Source organism: Lepus europaeus, chromosome 4 (genome assembly GCF_033115175.1).
Source record: "Lepus europaeus isolate LE1 chromosome 4, mLepTim1.pri, whole genome shotgun sequence".
NCBI lineage: Eukaryota > Metazoa > Chordata > Mammalia > Lagomorpha > Leporidae > Lepus > Lepus europaeus.
The window spans coordinates 38,747,961-38,768,631 of NC_084830.1; the positions used below are offsets into that span (position 1 = coordinate 38,747,961).

General features: G+C 39.4%; 1 protein-coding gene across 2 annotated transcripts in view; it reads left to right on the forward strand.

Moving 5' to 3' along the window:
* LRP12 (LDL receptor related protein 12) overlaps nucleotides 1-19,979 on the forward strand; it is an 80,266-nt gene extending 60,287 nt beyond the window's left edge. For both annotated transcript variants that reach the window (XM_062188120.1, XM_062188122.1), the window contains 4 exons: nucleotides 7,874-8,076; nucleotides 9,635-10,739; nucleotides 12,264-12,396; nucleotides 15,623-19,979. In XM_062188120.1, the coding sequence (XP_062044104.1) occupies nucleotides 7,874-8,076; nucleotides 9,635-10,739; nucleotides 12,264-12,396; nucleotides 15,623-16,489 (2,308 nt within the window). In that variant the 3' untranslated portion in view covers nucleotides 16,490-19,979. The remainder of the gene's footprint in view (nucleotides 1-7,873; nucleotides 8,077-9,634; nucleotides 10,740-12,263; nucleotides 12,397-15,622) is intronic.
* Nucleotides 19,980-20,671: the final 692 nt, after the last annotated feature.

Below are 20,671 nucleotides of genomic sequence, written 5' to 3' on the forward strand. Positions count from 1 at the left end.
GCCACAGCAGAGAGCTGGCCTGGAAGAGGGGCAACCGGGACAGAATCCAACACCCCAACCAGGGCTAGAACCTGGGGTGCTGGCACCACAGGCGGAGGATTAGCCAAGTGAGCCGCGGCGCCAGCCTGCATATTGTATTTTTAGATATATAAAATGAAACATAATATGAATACCTCTGGTTTCTGATAGTAACAGTGACATAAAATGTAAATACCATCATGGTTGTTTATATTTTAAGTGAAGGAACTGCTAATAAAATTTTAAGAATAGTAGATGGAAGGCAGTGTTGTGGCATAAAGTCATCAACTGTGACACCATCCCATGTGGACTCTGGTTTATGTCCCAGCTGCTCCACTTCCCATCCAGCACTCTGCTAATGCTCCTGGGAAAGCAGCAAAAGATGGCCTATGTACTTAGACCCCTGCACCCACATCGGAGACCCTGATGAACTCCTGGCTTCCAGTTTCAGCCTGGCCCAGCCCTGGCCGTTGTGGCCATTTGGAGAGAGAATCATAGGATGAAAAGTCTCTTTCTCTCTCTCTGTTTTCTTTCACTCTGTCTCTCCTTTCTCTCTAATTCTACCTTTCAAATAAAAAAAAAAATTTTTAAAAAGTAAGCTACTAAATAAACATACAAATGGGTTAACTCAAATCTCCAATGAGTGATTATCCAATCAGATTTATTGAGTGGTTGGTTGGTTGGTTTGTATGACCCTGCTATAAAGGACCTTTCTCTCTGTCTCTCTCACTGTTTCATATAGCTAAAATAAAACCAATAACACAAAGTCTTAAGGTGGGAGTCGGGGTAGGCATTTGGTACATCCAAGCAGCCAGTAAGATGTTGCTTGGGATGCCTGCATCCCATAGAGAAGTGACTGGTTCCAGTCCCAGCCCTCTAATTCCAATTCAGCTTCTGCTAATACATACTTTGGGAAGCAGCAGAAAATGACTCAAATATTTGGGTCACTACCTCCCATGTGGGAGACCTGGATAGAGTTCTAGGCTCTTGGCTTCAGTCTAACCGAACCTTGGCTATTGCAGGCACTTGGATAGTGAACCAACAAATTGTAGATCTACCTGTGTGTGTTTGGTTGCCTTTCAAATAAAATGAAAACTTACCCCACTTTAATCTTTTGGCATTATGTAAGGTGAATAAATTGTGATATCTATGGGGATAGCTATTATTTTCGCTGTTAATCATCAATCTTTCTTTTTATGGTGAAACAACATATATTTAGTATTAGTGAAGCTGGACTATGTTTATGATCCTAAATTTTGTTGGTGACATCCAAAGAATCATAATTAGGAGCCAAACAAACATACGCCTTCTTCTCTCCCTCAGGCCTGATTAGGGTACTGTCTGACCTTAGCAGTGTCATAGTTTCCTCACAGCCTGTTTGACCTGGTGCTTGCGGGCTTTGACATCCACAGTGTACACAAGTGTCTTGTCATCTGTCTTCTCCATGACAGAAACTTGATGATGGCATAGTGCTCAGGCTTGTTCCTGCAGGGGCACTCTCCTGAGGGTACTTGGGCTGCTGCTGGAGCCATCATGGTCGTTGTTGTGTCTTGGCTGCCAGAACATGAGTGATGCGTGGGTCTTTGTGTGTGTGTGTGTGTGTGTGTGGTTTTAGTCACCTTTCAACACTGCCTTTTTGGCCTTCAAAGCCTTTGCTTTGTCATCAGCTTTTTTGAAAAAGTTAGAGAGGGAGAGAAGAGACATCTTCCATCCATTGGTTCACTCTGCCAGATGGTTGCAACAGCCAGCACTAGGCCAGGCCAAAACCAGGAGTCAGAAGCTTCTTCCAAGTCTCACATGAGGGTAGCAGAGGCCCACACCTGGGCCATCTCCTTTTGCTTTTCACAAGCCATTATCGGGAGCTGGAACAAAAGTAGGGCAGCAAGGACACAAACCAGTGCCCACATGGGATACCAGCCTGCCGACAGTGGCTTTACACACTACACCACAATGGCTGCTGCACTTTCAATCCAGCTCCCTGCTAATGGCCTGGGGAAGCAGTGGAAGAAGGCCCAAGTATTGCCGGTTTACCTTAGGCCAAAATTTAATATTCGGGTTCTTGCCTTTAGCTTAGACAAGAATTCTAAGCTCAGGCACAAACAAGACATGTAACATAGTGAAGTTCAGGATTTATTTGGAGAACTACACAGGAATGTGGGGGCTTTATTAAGGGAGAACAGGTCAGAAAAAGTAAACGGAGAGTTTCATACTAGCCTTTTCCAGGGAGTAGGCCAGAGCTGCAAACAAGAGAAGGCACACCAAGCAGGAGAGCGACTAGCATGTAAATAAAGCACAGGCAAGCAGGCATGAGAAGCGGCAAAATGGCAGCTGGCTCAGCTCGCTCCAGCCCCTTAAGCACTTCCAAAAGTGGAGCGGTTACATAATCTGATTGACAGGTGGTTGGATACAGGTGAGATCACACAGCAGGCAGGGGAGGTGTGGCCTCCAGCTCTTGAGCCTAATCCTGTCTCCCTGATTGGGTCCCTGGCTCCTGGCTCTGGCTTTGGATTGGACCTGCTCCCGCCATTGCAGCCATTTGGGGAGTCAACCAGCAGATAGATGGAAAACCTCTCTCTCGCTCCTGCTCCCTCTTTCTCTCTCTGCCTCTCTGCCTCTCTATAACTCTGCCTTTCAAATAAATAAATTAAAAAGTAGTATAACATTGTTTTATTTTTTTGAGAGATAAAAGCAGGTTTTATTTAAGTTGGAAACCTCCTGCTGAAGCAGCCAGAAGCGGGGTTCTAAGAGAGGAAGACCAAAAGGGCTGTTGGAGTGGAGTTTTTGAGCACAATTTTGGGGGCAAAAAAAACCTGACAATGATTAGTTACAAGGCAGGGACAAAACCCCTCACAGACTCAATTTGTAGTATTCGCTCTGTCTGGCTAGCTCGTGATTAAACAGAAGAGCCATCTGGAGGGTGGGCTCACCACTCCTTTGCTGTTCTCATAAGATTGGAAGCTCCCAAGGAGTGGGACAGGCATTTTTGTTTTGCTAAAAGCAGCTTTTGAGGAGAAACATACAGTGGAATTCACTTTAATTTTGTTAAAGATAACTTTTGAGGGGAGGCAAGCATTTTGCACCCTCAATTTCCACAGGGACCGACCTGACTGCCTATTGACCCATCTGACTGCTCCCCCAGAATAATGAACCCCGACTTTTGTTAGGGGGTATGGGACAGTGACCGCTCCAGCTTCTCCAGGCTGAGTATGGGCAGAGTAGGGAAAGGCAGTCAAGAAGGATCCAGCAGGAGGTGGGCTCTCGAGGGGGCGCAGGGCCAGCTTGCAGAAACGGCTTCCATCCAAGGTGTCGTGTGCGTGCCATCTACAACTTCACTGTCTCAGGTCTGGAGAAAACGGATCTAACAAGCAGATTAAATACAGGGTCTAAAACAAAGGACAGAGTCATTATCAGAGAACTGAAGGAAGATGCTGTCCAAGCCGTGAGGAAGTTTTCCCATTGAGAGGCAAATAGAAACTGACAAGAGGGGCTTGATAATAATCAGGTGGGCTTTAAGGCCTGGCCAGGTATGAGACTCAGACCTGTCTATCTCCTCACACCCGGTCCTGGAAGAGGCCTCACAAGGGAGGGAGGGCACCTGTTGACTTCCATTACCTAGCTGACCTGGGAGGAGAGCTGGCCTGAATAGAAGGCAGGTGGCATCTCTAAAAGGAAATTTACAGTCCTGCCTGCAGTGTTACTGGCCCTACTTGGCTGGCCACTCAGTAGTTCTGATTACTTTGGAAGCTGGGCAGAGTGAAGGGCTTTTCAACTTAGAGCCAACAAGGTCTGCAGATCAGATCTGGGAGTCCTTTGACTCCAGGACAATTTTGTTTCCAGCAACCCAGCTCTCGGCTGGCAGAGCACGGGACCTTCAGAGGCTGATTTCTATCGTGACTGCTGTCTGTCCGAAGCCCTGGCTTTCCACATCAAAAACTAGTGCCATTTGGGGTGGAATGGCCTGTTGGATCTCCTTGATGGCAGATCACTGTGTAAAGTTGTTATTAATTGGCATGCTACCTAGCTTTACATTACTCCTGGTTTGACAAAGGTATAAAACAGTTTTACAAAACTATATTGCAGCAATACTGATACACACAGACATTTCTTTCTTCTTTCTTTTTGTTTCTTTTAAAATTTTAGCTCTCACATATAAGGGAAAACATGTGGTATTTGTCTTTCTGGGTCTGGCTTGTTTGACTCAACAGGATGTCCTCCAGTTACATTCATTTTCCACAAATGATAGAATTTCATTCTTTTTTATAGCTGAATATTCCATCGTGTAAATATACCACATTTTCTTTATCCATTCATCTGATGATGGACACCTTGGTAAGTTCCAAATTGTGGATGTTGTGAAGAGTGCTGTTACAAACATGGTGATTCAGGTATCTCTTTGATACGTTGTATTCTTTTAGTTATGTACCCAGTAGTGGGATTGCTGGATCACATGGCAAGTCTATTTCTAGTTGAAGAAATTTCCATAATGTTTTCCACAGTAGCTGCACTGATTTACATTATAAATTGGTGTATAAGTGTTCCCTTTTGTCCACATCCTTGTCACCATTTGTTATTCTCTGTGTTTTGGATTTTAGCCATTCTGACAGGGGTTAGATGATACCTCATTGAAATTTCCCTTATGGCTAGTTGAAAAAATGATGAACATTTTTTCATATATTTGGTGGCCATTTGTATTTCTTCTTTTGAGAACTGTTTATTGAAGTCCTTTGCCCATTTCTCAAGTGGACTGGTTGGTTGGTTTTTGTTGTTGAGTTTTTTAAGTTGCTGATATATTTGGGAAATTAATCCTTTGCCAGATAGGTAGTTTGCAGATTTGTTTCCCATTGTGTTGGATGTCTGTTCACACTATTGATAGTTTCCTTTGCTTTTTGCTTTTCAAAAGCTTCTAAGTTTGATATAAGCCCATTTGTTTAGTTTTAATTTTGTGGCCTGTGCTTTGGCGGTCTTATCCAAGAAATCGTCACCTACACCAAGAATGTCTGGGAGTGTTTCCGCCACGTTTTCTTCCAACGACATCATAGTCTCAGGTCTTAATTAGGTCTTTGATCCATCTTGAGTTGATTTTTGTATATGGTGAGAGATATTGATCTAATTTCATTCTTCTACATACAAATACCCAGTTTTACCAGCAGCATTTGTTGAAAGAGATTATCCTTACTCCACTGTATGGTCTGAGCACTTTTGTCAAAAATCAGTTGGCTGTATATATGCAGATTAATTTCTGGGCTGTCTATTCTGTTCCATTGAACTGTGTTATTGGGTTTTTATGCTAGTGCCAAGCTGTTTTAATTGCTGTAGCTTTGTGGTGTGCTTTGAAATCAGGTATTGTGATGCCCTCAGCTTGGTTTTTCTTGCTCAGGATTGCTTTGGCTATTCTAGGTCTTTTGTGATTCCACATGAATTTTAGGATTCTATTTTCTAACTCTGTAAAGAGTGGCATGAGCTTTGAGAGGGGCAGGGGATTCCTTCTTTGCTTCTAGCACTGTCTTGGTGAAAAAGCCATCAGGTTTCAATTAGAAAGTGAACAAGATGGATTTTTTTTCTTGCGAATTGGTGTGAATGGGCTGTCCCTGTAGATTTCATCTTCAACATTGTCTCTTCCCTTCTTACAAGTTATCTTTTTATGAACTGCTGATCTCTTTGGAGTATTGTCCTCATAAACTTTTCATAAAGTGTCAGTGATTTCACCATTCTTCTACCACGTTTCACTATGAAGTTGATATTTGTTTTTGCTTAAATTTTTGCAGACTTCATGTTGTTCTGATAGGGACTGTTTTTAAACTGTTGTCTTTTCCTTCTGAGTGCCTTAAATAACAGTTAATATCCCCACATATACACATGATTGTGATATATAAAGAGTTCTTGGTGCCGACACTGTGGCATAGCGGGTAAAGCCGCCACTTGCAGTACTGGCATCCCATTTGGGTGCTGGTTTGCGTCTCAGCTGCTCTATTTCTGATCCAGTTCTCTGCTATGGCCTAGGAAAGCAGTAGAAGATGGTCCAAGTCCTTGGGCTACTGTACCTACATGGGAGACCCAGAAGAAGCTCCTGGCCCCTGGCTTCAGAATGACCCAGCTCCGGCCTTTGCAGCCATTTTAGGGAGTGAACAGTGAACCAGCCATCTTAGGGAGTGTCTCTGCCTCTGCCTCTCTAATTCTACCTTTTAAATAAATAAATCATATACATATATGTGTGTATATATAAATATATAATGAGTTTTAAGCCGGCGCTGCGGCTCACTAGGCTAATCCTCCACCTGCGGTGCCGGCATCCCGGGTTCTAGCCCGGTTGGGGCGCTGGATTCTGTCCCGGTTGCTCCTCTTCCAGGCCAGCTCTCTGCTGTGGCCCGGGAAGGCAGTGGAGGATGGCCCAAGTGCTTGGGCCCTGCACCCACACAGGAGGCCAGGAGGAAGCACCTGGCTCCTGGCTTCAGATTGGTGCAGCACGCTGGCCGTAGCAGCCATTTGGGGGTGAACCAATGAAAAAAGGAAAACCTTTCTCTTTCTCTCTCTCTCTCTCTCTCTCTAACTCTGCCTGTCAAAAAAATAAATACATAAATAAAATAAATATAAACATATATATGAAGAGTCCTTAAAATAATTAAGGATGAAGATTATAACTAGTATATTTACAAGTAATGAAATAACAATAGTCAATAAACATAGGGAAAGTATTTCAGTCTTAGTAATATGTTAAATCTTTTTTGTTCACCTCATTGACAACAAATTTTTTAAAAACAGTATCAAATTTTGCTAGAGGTATTGGATATACATAGTCTAATGTACACTTGGATGAATTGTGAATTAGTATGAACATTTTCTGTCATTCTCTATCAGGTTTTTAAGAACAGAATCGTGTGTCTTTAACCCTGGAGTACTATTTTTAGAAAAGTTTGTCTTGGAGAAATACTTGGTCATGCCATAGGAAAGATACATATGTATAGGTTCTTTAAAGCATTGTTTATAATAAAGAAAATTATAATTAATGAATTCTTCTATCCACCTTTGTTATAGTTCTTCAGAATATTTAAAGAAATAGCCTGATATGACCATCTTTGGATAATTAACCTCATTATTACTTAGGTTAAGGCAGAGGGAAGAATATAAAGTCAGATTTTCAACTTTTGATGGGACATGTTCAGATACTGAAAAATGATATTTCGGTTTCTCTTTCATAAATGTTAGCAAATTTGGTATGAACTCTTAATTGACATTTTTTTGCCCTTTACTCACGCCCTTATTTTTATGAACTATAAAATAACGTTTGGCAACAAAAATTATTTATTAGAGTACTCCAACCAAGAGATTTTCAATGGAAATGTTCTTTTGTTTGTTAATTTTTGATTTTGTTACTTTACTCAGATTGTGCTATTTGCCCTGCAGAAAAGGTCAGTGATAAACTTTTCATTAAGCAAGCAAATTAGCTGATCTAAGAAAAGTCTTTGTTCTGTTCATTATTATGGAGTGGTGTTTCTAATTCAAACACAGAATAGTTTTGGATATTCTAAAATACAAGTGGGTTTTCCTAAGCACATACATACACAGAAGAAAAAGAAAACAATGGCAACTATCACCATTTTTTTTAGCATTATTTTGGAATTTTTATTATTTATAAAGAAGTTTTGTTCTAGAATCTGAGAAAAAGAGCATTATTAAGGAACATAGAAGCAACATTGTTATTTGCTGATGATACAGTCAAATGCCTAGAAAGCCTAGGAGAATCAGTAAATGTATGGAGATTTACAGTCATGTCCTCAGTTACATTATACTGTTAATGAATTATTTTTCCAAAATTACCTTTTTAAATAGTCTTTTCTAACTTTATGTGTGTGTGTAGTTTTCAGGATTTTGATATTCAAGGGTCTAGAAGATGCAGTTTGGACTGGCTGACAATAGAAACATTTAAGAATATTGAAAGCTACAGAGCTTGTGGTTCCACAATTCCCCCTCCATATATCTCTTCACAAGACCACGTCTGGATCAGGTTCCATTCGGATGACAGCATCTCCAGAAAAGGTTTCAGACTGGCATATTTTTCAGGTGTGTTGTAACAAAATGAAAGATACTGAACCAAATTCTGTACTCTAACTGCTCAGTCACTTCAGGGCTGATCTAAACAACACCCATTTAGTAACAACTAGACCCTCCAAATAGCAGGGAATGCGGGATAGAAGCTAGAGTCAGGTGCCTTAGAGTTGCAAAGGTGTTTTGTGTAATCCCAATAAAATGAATAATGTCATAAACTAAAGTCAGTTTTCCTTTTAAGCTTCTCAAATACATTAATTTTAAAAATAGCTCTTTCTCCCTCCAGTATTTCTCCATATTCTGAAAGTTGCTTCAGAATATGTTTGTGTGTGTTACTGTTTTATTACCTTCAATGAAAAGCCATAACACATTTCCCCTTTATAGTCTCAGAGGAACTGTTCTTTTACTTTTCTCAAACTGTGTTCACAAAGAGTGACCAGATCATGTGAGTGTGAGTCATACTGAGCATTAGAGTTATGTGTATTCTTTGCTGAAAATTATTTATCTTCTGAAATAATGTGGTCTCCTTTAGCAAGCATGTGCTGCTTTTTATCTATTTTAGCCACATGATTGCCACTAAGTTGTTAGTGGAAAAAAAAAAAAGGAAAAGTAAGTATTGGCCCAAAATTGTCCATTGGAGGACTACAGGAATTTAAAGTATTGTGGTTGTCTTTTCTTGCCTCATTATTGTTACAGATTTACAGTGGTACACTAAGATAATTAGAGTCCTATAGGCAAGTGAAATTTATCTGTCCCCATCTCTTCTTTTGATGAGCAGATTTATTCCTTTAGCTAAGATTCATGCAATACATTGCAGTTGTATTAAAAGAAGAGCAATTACACAGTGGAAGTATTTTGCTATGATTACATGAAATGGAAACTTACATTGTTAATCTTAGCGAAAGTTTGCATAAATAATGAGCTTGTAAAGTATACTATGATGTACATGGCAAAATATTGTGTCATATGAGTGTCATTCAAAAGGTTTATGGAGAAATGGAATTTAAAAATGAATTTGTTTTGGTGCAAAAAAAGCTGAAATCCACACATAGTTTTCTTCATAATACACATAGTCCGTGGGCTTTTTAAAAACTATAGCTTTCGAACTTTTTTGATACCAAAATAAACTTACCTTTTGGTCCATTTCCACTAACTTTTTGAAGTGCCCTAGTATAAATGAATACAGACAAGAATTAAAGAAGAATATATTTAAAAGTCTTACTATATCCTGTTGGCTCATATATCTTACATCATATTACTTAGCCTTCTGCAGCAAAATAGTTCTCTGCAAAACCAGAGTTGGTCCCTTCTCTCTTTAGATCAAAATATAAAGACCCTCAGGGAAAAAATGATAGACACTATTTAATAAATTAAATTTTTAAGTAATTAATGTACCAATTTTAATTTGTCACTAGAACGTTTACCTATCTTTTAAGAGTATTATTTTTTAAAATCACTATCACTTGGACTTATTTAACATTTATTATAAAAATACCAGTTGCTGTTACATATCTTTTGAAGAGTGTTTTTTTCTCCTCCTCTCTCCATCTTCCTTCTATCTACATCCTCCCAGGGAAATCTGAGGAACCGAACTGTGCTTGTGATCAGTTTCGCTGTGGTAATGGAAAGTGTATTCCAGAAGCCTGGAAGTGTAACAACATGGATGAATGTGGAGACAGCTCCGATGAAGAGATCTGTGCCAAAGAAGCTAATCCTCCAACAGCTGCTTCTTTTCAACCCTGCGCTTACAACCAATTCCAGTGTCTCTCCCGCTTTACCAAAGTTTACACCTGCCTCCCCGAGTCTTTAAAATGTGATGGGAACATTGACTGCCTTGACCTAGGAGATGAAATAGACTGTGATGTGCCAACTTGTGGACAGTGGTTAAAGTATTTTTATGGAACTTTTAATTCTCCCAATTATCCAGACTTTTATCCTCCTGGAAGTAATTGCACCTGGTTAATAGACACCGGTGATCATCGTAAAGTCATTTTACGCTTCACTGACTTTAAACTTGATGGCACTGGTTATGGCGATTACGTCAAAATATACGATGGGTTAGAGGAAAATCCACACAAGCTTTTGCGGGTGTTAACTGCCTTTGATTCTCATGCACCTCTTACAGTTGTTTCTTCTTCTGGACAGATAAGGGTACATTTTTGTGCTGATAAAGTGAATGCTGCAAGAGGATTTAATGCTACTTATCAAGTAGATGGCTTCTGTTTGCCATGGGAAATACCCTGTGGAGGGAACTGGGGGTGTTATACTGAGCAGCAACGATGTGATGGATATTGGCATTGCCCAAACGGAAGAGATGAAATCAACTGTACCATGTGCCAAAAAGAAGAATTTCCGTGTTCCCGAAATGGTGTCTGTTATCCCCGTTCTGATCGCTGCAACTACCAAAATCATTGCCCAAATGGCTCAGATGAAAAAAACTGCTTTTTTTGCCAGCCAGGAAATTTTCATTGTAAAAACAATCGTTGTGTATTTGAAAGCTGGGTGTGTGATTCTCAGGATGACTGTGGCGATGGCAGTGATGAGGAAAACTGCCCGGTAATTGTGCCCACCAGAGTCATAACTGCAGCCGTCATAGGGAGCCTGATCTGTGGCCTGTTACTCGTCATTGCTTTGGGATGTACTTGTAAGCTTTATTCTCTGAGAATGTTTGAACGAAGGTCAGTATCCAGACACAACTATAGTGATTATAGTGTCTGCAGTCAAAACATTACCACAAGTACTTTGATTAGTAATATGTTTTTGTTATATATTAGTGTAAAAATGAACAAATGCTACTTATTTATGATTTATAAAATTGGTGTGAAAAGCCCAAATTGAAAGGAATAAACAATCACAAACTAATAAATACTTATCTCAGAGTGGGGTAAGTAAAGCCAATCTTTTATTGGCCTGTTCTTGTTTTCAGAGTAATCTGTTTTATAGGAATTTAGCAAGTTACAAATCTCAGTTGTAATTTTTAACCTGTCTTGATAAATATTCAGTTCCAGATATCTGAGGAACTACTACATTCAAAACACTACATAGGTTAATAGAAGAAAGGATAAAGCATAACTCACAAGTAGTTTACAGATAGGAAGAATGACCTGGTGCATGAAATAGGATGGCAAAATGCAAATACCGGACAAGCTGAAAACAAAGTGATATAAAAATCAGAAATACCTAATCTGAAAGGGGGGATGCGCAAAGGCTTTAATTGGAAAATTGCCTTTGAAACATATTAGTAGAATGTAGGTAATATTTTTAAAAGATAGCCTGGAGAAATATAAGGAAGTAGGAATGCCCAGCACTGCACATAGTGCACTTGTTCTGGAGCCCAGGATCCATGTGAAGGATTAATAGGAGATAAGACTGGAATGCAAGGCTGGCATCCTCTTGTCAGATTGCATAGTTCAGCGAGAGCCACATTCCTGAATTCTCAGTTGAGTAAGAAATGGTTAATCCTTAAAGAGTGACTTCAAGGAGAGTAGTGTCCTTTGTGAGCAAGGTAAACTGGACCTGGTAGAGGATAAGGGCAGGGAGGTCCCCTAGGAGGCTGTTGTGGAGACGGTTACCTTCAGTCCCAAGAGAGTTACAAATTAATTTTTAAAAAGCTTTACATAACAGACAGTTGAGAGACTAGATGGCACTCAGTCACACAGCATTGTAACAGCCGCTACCATGTCATTTCTTTGCCAAGTATAAACACCTGGAGAACTTTCCACACCACTGCAACAGAAGAGCACAATAAGGAGTCTGAGGTCTTCAGTTCAGGCTCCACCTGTTCCAGGGAGTGTATTGGTGACTCAGGTCACTCTTCCCTGAAAGGAAGTGTGGGGCTTGAGGGACGAAGTGTCTTCTGAGAATGCTGAAATTCCGTCACCTTACATCTGGGGGTCACCCGCCACCCATTTTCTTTGGGGTTTAAAAATTAGCATTTTCTTTTCTCCCTTTATTTTTTACAGAGGTTTTCTAGTTTATTAAAACTTTGATGCAAACTCCTGCTAGTGTAAAGCCCCCCAGGAGCAGATGGTCAGCTTCATATGTGTGTTCCCAGTGAGGCATAGCACATCTTTGCCATAAATGCTGGTTGAATAATCAAATATACTGAGATTCAGATTGTTTTATAATTACTGGTAATGGAAAATTAATGTTTTGAATTGCCTTTTTTTTAACTCTTTTTACCCTCTTGTGTATTTTTAAAGATCATTTGAAACTCAGTTGTCAAGAGTGGAAGCAGAATTGTTGAGAAGAGAAGCTCCTCCTTCTTACGGACAATTGATTGCTCAGGGTTTAATTCCACCAGTTGAAGATTTTCCTGTTTGTTCGCCTAATCAGGTAAGTTGCAGTTTATGGTTTGTATTTCACTACTTCTTAAAGGAAATGTGTGCCTGTATATATGGATAATTCCATTCACGCACTGCCATCTGCCAGCCCTACCCCCTAAGCCCTCTGAAGATAAAAGCACAGCACACACACTGCCCTCACTCTTGACCCTGCTTGCGGGTTTGGTGAGTTCCCCAAACCACCTTCAGGTCTGATAACTCAAGAAGTGGACTCAAAGAACTCCCTGAAAGTTGTTTACTCATGGTTACAGTTTATTTCTGGGACATAATACAGATTAAAATCAGCCACGGGTAAAGATGTGTAGGACAGAGTTCAGGAAGGACCTAAGCATGGACTTCTCGGTTCTCCCTTCTCCATAGAGACAAGAGAGCGTTCTTCTGTTGACACAGATGTGTAGCCGTGTGCAGGGAATATTACAAAGCAGGGATACTCAATCAAGCCCCCAAGATTTTACTGGGGCTCCAACACAGTGATTTAACTGCACATGTACCTGCTCCTGGCCTCTAACCCCTCTAGAGATTGATACTATGTGACCCAGAGCCCTCACCCTATGTCAGGTTACTGGTGTGGCTCAAAGCCTTTACCCCAGATCACAGTGTTGCTGTCTGGCTGGCCCAATGTCCACAGGCAGACATTCCTTTCAGGTGTGGCATTCAGGGCCTCAGACATCATGTCCCAAAAGCCAAGGATGAAGACCTTGACCAGAGTTAAACCTTTTACTGCTTCCTTCCCCACTCTGTAGAAAATTTTTGTAAGAAAATTCTGCTTCAACATTTTAAGAAAATATGTGTGGTGAACTAGTTTTTATTCATTTAATGAAATCAAACTCTCAAGTTTGAAATTTTTGGTAACAAATTATCAAATTTCCATAGCAATTCTTAAGAAGAAAAATAATCTTGTAATCTGTCATCTTATTTAAAATAGAAATGTTTTCAGCTTCACGAAGTGAAGAAGTATAAATCATTCCTGAAAGAGATGTGAGATTCCCCTTATGGAACCTACTGTTAGTTTGGTAGTCTTTGAATTAGACACTTTAGCTAAGTACAGAGCTTCACCTTCACAGGACATTGTGCGGAAGGCTTTGTTGATCTTGAGAAGCAGCAGTTGCCTAACACAAAAGACTGGTGCCTTGTGTTCATGGCTGTGTGCAGTAACAGTGCTCACACAAAGCCTGACGACCCAAAGCTAAGTGTAGAGAACCAGATCTGTGGAGAGGGCACGAATGAACCTGTTTCTTGGGTGTGTTAATTCATAGCTAAGGACTTAATTGCTGAAAAATTCTACTCACTTGTATAGCAAATCAGTATGTGCTGATAACCAGGTTTCTTCCTGTCTGTGCTTTACTAGACTATGAAACATTTCTATGACAGCAGCTTCTTTACTTTCCATGAAGTGTGTCCCTGGCAATTGAAAGACCTGTGTGGATATCACAAATACATGTACTCTAAGTCACAGAGGGAACATAAGCTATAACATCTTGCTTCTTCTCTAACCTGTTTTCTGTGAGAAGAAAAGCAAGGGACATGAGGTTTGGTAGACAGAAGCTGTTAACAATGTTCTATTAATTCGTCATTGTTTCCCAGATGTACTGTATTTTAAATACTAAATGCCAGGTTCATGAAAGCTATATTTGTTCCAAGTTTGAATACTCATTTTATAACCACTAGATGGAGCCTCAAGACCAGTTTATACAAATGTACATCTTAAAATATCTGTAAACTCATCTTGAAAAAAGAATATTGTTCTTTCCATTGGGCAATACAGATAGCTTCCATAGGCACTAATTAAAAATCACAAGTTTTCCAAAAATAGTGAGATAGATTTCTGCTTAATACTAAGCTATAGAAAATAAAAATCTGTAAACATTAAGAAGGAATCCAAGCCAGCGCCATGGCTCAATAGGCTAATCCTCCACCTGTGGCGCCGGCACACCAGGTTCTAGTCCCAGTCGGGGCGCCGGATTCTGTCCCGGTTGCCCCTCTTCCAGGTCAGCTCTCTGCTGTGTCCCGGGAAGGCAGTGGAGGATGGCCCAAGTGCTTGGGCCTTGCACCCGCATGGGAGACCAGGAGAAGCACCTGGCTTCTGCCTTCAGATCAGCGCAGTGCGCCGGCCGCAGCGTGCCAACCGCGGCAGCCATTGGAGGGTGAACCAACGGCAAAAGGAAGACCTTTCTCTCTGTCTCTCTCTCTCACTGTCCACTCTGCCTGTCAAAAAAAAGAAAAAGGAAGGAATCCAGATGGGTAGATATGACTTTGGAGTGGTATAAGAAAGTTGATTTTTTTAGCTTTATTTTTTGTTTGCTGTGCTATATTAGAAGTGTATTGAATTCTTTATTTGCGACTATAAAATTAACTCCTTGGTATCCATTCAGTAAACAAATCACTGCAAACCAATGCTGGGACATACAATTTTCACATATTTTCAAAAATTTCTGCTTTGTAAATCCAAGCTAATTTATTCTGTGCTTGTAAAAAAAAAAAACAGCTTTGGATCTGTTATTCACAGGTTTGGTCACTTACTGATTTACAGTGGAGAATCTTTTTCCTTCCTTGTTAATAAAAGTATCATATAATTGTATTTTGTAGCTTTGGTATACTTTTAGGATTGGGTTATTATGTGAGGCTTTAAAACAAAGTAACTTAAAATTGATGGTAAATATCATTTTTAAGTGGCATATATGAAAGAATTATCAAGAAAATCAAACATAATAAGCAGTGTTTCGAGTTATAGATTAAATTCTTTGGTGGGTTGAGCCTTTACAGATGAAAGAATTAAATTGATCTTCCATAGACATTAATAAAAAATTAGTTTTGGGGCCGGTACCATGGCTCACTTGGTTAATCCTCTGCCTGAGGTGCCGGCATCCCACATGGGCACCGGGTTCTAGTCCCAGTTGCTCCTTTTCCAGTCCAGCTCTCTGCTGTGGCCCAGGAAGGCAGTGAAGGATGGCCCAGGTGCTTGGACCCCTGCACCCGCATGGGAGACCAGGAGGAAGCATCTGGCTCCTGGCTTCAGATCGGTGTAGCTCCAGCCGTAGTGGCCATTTGGAGGATGAACCATCAGAAGGAAGACCTTTCTCTCTGTCTCTCTCACTGTGTAACTCTTAACTGTCAAATAAAAAAAAAAATAGTTTTCAGCTACAACACATTCCTATTAGAAAGGTGTTTTTTACTTAATACTTTGTCAGAAAACTTAGGATCTTTTCTTACTTTTGCAGGCATCTGTTTTGGAAAACCTGAGGCTAGCTGTGAGATCTCAGCTTGGATTCACTTCAATCAGGCTGCCTATGGCAGGCAGATCTAGCAACATTTGGAATCGTATTTTTAATTTTGCAAGATCACGTCATTCAGGGTCATTGGCTTTGGTCTCCGCAGATGGAGATGAGGTGGTTCCTAGTCAGAGTACCAGCAGAGAACCTGAGAGAAATCATACTCACAGAAGTTTGTTTTCTGTGGAGTCTGACGACACCGATGCCGAGAACGAGAGAAGAGATGCAGTGGGAGCGTCTGGTGGGGTTGCAGCTCCTTTACCCCAAAAAGTGCCTCCCACGACAGCAGTAGAAGCAACAGTGGGAGCATGTGGAAGTTCCTCAACTCAGAGTGCTCGAGGTGGTCATATGGATAATGGAAGAGATGTGACAAGTGTGGAACCCCCAAGTGTGAGTCCGGCACGGCACCAGCTTACAAGTGCGCTAAGTCGTATGACTCAGGGGCTACGTTGGGTTCGTTTTACATTAGGGCGATCAAGTTCCGTAAGTCAGAATCAGAGTCCCTTGAGACAACTTGATAATGGGGTAAATAGTAGAGACGAAGATGACGATGTCGAAATGCTAATTCCAGTTTCTGATGGAGCTTCAGATGCTGACGTGAATGACTGCTCCAGACCTCTTCTTGATCTTGCCTCCGATCAAGGACAAGGGCTTAGACAACCATATAGTGCAACAAACCCTGGCGTAAGACCGAGCAGTCGAGATGGCCCCTGTGAGCGCTGTGGCATCGTCCACACTGCTCAGATTCCAGATACTTGCTTAGAAGCAACACTGAAGAATGAAACGAGTGATGATGAGGCTTTGTTACTTTGCTAGGTACGAATCGGGTAAGGGAGATTGTAAGTTGGAGCAATATCCATTCATTGTTTTGTAACTTTACAATTGAACTAGTTTTAGTTTAAAAAGAAACAAAAAGATGCAGGGTTATTTCTTATTATATGTTAGCCTGCATGGTTAAATTAAATAACTCATAACTCAGAATTTAGAGTTTCCTGTTTTTAGCAGCTACATGTTTATGTATTCATTTTGTTCGATAATGTTCTTCCATTGGTTTCTCCTTGTTTTTATCCTGGTACTGTAGTTCACTGTAGAAATGTGGCTGCTGAAACATTTATTTGACTGTCATTTTATCTATCCTATGTTAAAAGGTTTGTTTGTACGAAATAGTACCTTATTTTAATTGAATCTTTTATGCTTTTGCCAACACACCTTATAACTTATGCTAGATGTTAAGGTTGGTAATGTACAAAAAAAAGCAAGCCCTTATACTCACCTGTGTTCTTATTTGTCTAACATTTGACTATTACTGGATTTCATCATAATATGAACTTGTCAACAGGAAAAAAAGTTTCTCAAAATTTTTTTCTTATGTTTAACATGCAGTGATGTGAAATTTAGGTAGAGTTAGATAAATTAATGGCAAAAACAAAACTCTTTTATAGATTTTCTAATGTTGACTTTAATACTCAAATATGGTACAAACCAAATGGTAAAATCCCTACACATTTAATTTTTTTCATCTGTATTTAGGAACAGGATTGAGAGAATGAAGATACTCTACTATGCATTAAATCTTGAACTTTATAAAATATGTACAAAAATTGTACATGACAAGTTCCAGCTGGTAATGTCTTTCCCTAATATAGGGTTATGCTTGTATTGGACCCTAGGGATTTGCACTAAAATCACATCAAGGTCTCAGATGAGCTTAGTGCACAAGCACTATCACTTTAAATATTATTATTTGCTACCACAGTAACTATATATTTCCATAGCTTTTGGGGGGCATTTTTATTACAACTTGAAATTGCTTTGCTGGTTTCATATTTATTTGTTGTATTTAAAAACTGCATTATTGTAAGAGTGATTTTTTTCCAGTATATTTTATTCATGGGGGGATTAAGCTACAGTCTTGAAGAAAAGCAGATGAGTCATTCAGATCACCCCCCATTTTTTTAGTAAAGTGAATTGCAGAATCCTGTATATTTTTTTATTGTCAGTTTCTGTTTATTTATTCTTCAGCTGTCTGTTTTAGTAGCTTAATAATTGAGTATGAAAAATGTATTTGTGTGTGATTATTGCTATTTATTAAATTTAAGTACTTTGCTGAATGTCATTTTAAAGCATGTTTGAGGTCTTGTGTATTTGTCTTGTTATGCTGTCAGAAAGAACTGACTAAAATGTTTTAATATGTATCAAAAATTAAAATAATTTTTTTTATTGCCTTGAGGTACTTTTTAAATCAAAGTTGTTTTTTATTTTTATTTGGTGCATATAAATTCAGTCCATAAAATATGCAATATGTGTAGAAGAAAACTGGGATGAGGGATGTTCTTCCTTAACTGCTTTATAGTAAAGTAGTGGTATATATAGAACTCCAGGAGAGAACTCCCTGAGAGTCTGAAAATCATTTGGCTTTGGAGAAAACTGCCCTTAATTGATGTACCGTGTAAGATGCAGTAACACAATCAGTTTTCTTTTTATACAGTTTCCACATATATTTCAGACCCCTATAGAATACTATACTGGTAGAATTTGTGTTACAAAATTAATCTTCTTTTATACCCTACTAGTAGTATACATTGGGATATAGGGCTTTTGTTTTTATTTTATGGCCTATGTTTTAATTTATTTTTTAACTTAATCCATCATCCTAATTTAGAAGTAAGCAATCCATGTGCTACCCCGACCCCTGTCTTTGAGTTCCCTTTCAGAGAGGCACATACCAATACCAGATTCTTATCTCTCCCTCCAGAAACATCATCATACAGTACGTAAATGTGTGCATATGCATGTACATGCCATACATGGCAAGGCAAATTATACTGTGTGTTCATCTTCTTCTTTTCTCAAAGGGAAAATATTAGAGTGTGAATATTAAAAAGCAGAGTTGAATATGTTCATTTACATCACTGATCTACCCTGAATCTAAAGCTTCAATTTTTTTTTCCCCAGGAGATTTCCTAGTTTTCCCAAAGCTATTTGTTAAACATACATTCTTTTTTAACTAATTTGAAATGGAACAGGGCTGGCTCTACGGCATAGTAGGTTAAGCCTCCGCCTGTAGCATCAGTATCCCATATGGATACTGGCTTGCGTCCTGGCTGGTCCACTTCTCTGTCTCTCTCTGTAACTCTGCCTCTTAGTAAATCTTAAAAAAATAATAAATGCAATGCAACTACTATCACACAGTAAAAATCCATATTATTTGTGTGTGTTTCTTTCTCTTTTTGTACCAGTTAGACTGGTTTATTTGAAATTGAGAGTTACAGAGAGATCTTCCACCTGCTAATTCACTCCCCAGATGGCTGCAGTAGTCAGGTCTGAGCCAGACTGAAGCCAGGAGCCAACAACTTCATCTGGGTCTTCCATGAGGGCGCAGGGTTCCAGATATTTGGGTCGTCTTCCACTGTTTTTCCCAGGATATTAGCAGGGAGCTGGATTGAAAGTGGAGCAGCAGGACCAGGAACCAGCACCCATAGGGGATGCCAGCATCACGGAGGGTGGCTTTACCTTGCTCTGCCACAGTGCCAGCCCCAGCCCTACACTTTTTAATGACTACTTTTAACTCTTTCAAATATTCTTGTTTATTTTTCCATTTGAACTCCAGAATCAGTGTGTTAATTTCCATAAAACAAATTCATGGGTTCTTTGCTTTGGCCAGTTTTAACTTGATAGGTTAACTTGGAGAGATTGGACACCATCATTGTAGTAAAGGTTTTTATATAAACCATGGTGCCCTTCCTAAAATTGGTGCCTGTTTAAGTCCTTTTTCTTGTTTCCTTCATATGTATTAAATTTAAAAGAGATCCCATATATTTTTAAACAGTATTTTCTTACAAATTTCATCATTTTTGTGACTGTTATTAATGAAGTCCTTTATAGTCTGATTTAACTATATACAAAGGCTAACAGCTTATAAATGTTAATTTTCCACCCAGCTACCTGACTCCATTTTCTTAGTTTGTAACAGCATTTCAGTTATTTTGTGTTTTCCAGATCTGCAGTCATGTTGCCTGCAGACATTAATATGTAACCTTTGCTTCAGTGTGCCTACCTCTTTCTGTTGTGTAATTGCATTTTCGGGTACTTACAGAATAATGTTAAATAGCTTTGGCTATGATGAACTGGGTTGAGCTGGATAACATTTGCTCATATTAAGGAGATCCATTGATTGCTTTTAAAAAAAATGTTTAAGAATGCATGTTTTATTACATGCCTTTTCAACATCTGTGGAGATGCCCAAATAATACTTCTCTGATCCCTTAACATGAATTTCATTAATATATTTTGTAATTTTGAACCATCCTTTGCATTCCTGAAATAAACTGTAGATGGTCATGTGTATTTTTTTAAAATGTTGCTAGATTGTGTTTCATATTTTATTTAGGATATCTATATTTGTGAGTGAAATTAACTGCAGATTGTGTGTGTGTGTGTGCGCGCACGCGCGCATGCCTGTGTATTTTATCTTTCAGAAGATCTGTATTTTATGCTAGTGGCTTTAGAAACTTTGTTCCCATGCTCTGGAATAGTTTGAATAGCATTGGAATTTTCAGTTCTTTAGTATCCTTGTGACATTTTCTGAGTCAAGTGTAGTTTTTGGCAAGTAGCTCTTTAATAACTTTGTTGGTATTTCCTGTTGTAATTGGTCCATATAGCTTTTATGTTTCATCTGGTATCAGGAACCAGACATTTCACTGAAGTTTCTGAACTGAACTTGCCTAGATTTGGGCAGTTTTCTCTTCTGTGGATCTGGCTGCTTCTCCTTATGGTGTGTTAATGTTTCTTCCCTCTTCTGGATTAAGATAAATAAGTGCTAACTCAGAGAGCACTTCACTCATTTTATTTCTTCTTAATTATTAATGTGAGCTTTAAGCTATGGACTAGATTCTGAGCACTGATTAGCTAAATCACCTAGATGCATTAGTGTTACCATGGTCATTTTTTAGGTGCCCTTAATTTCCAGTATTTCTGTTTAACCCAAAAGATGTTTAA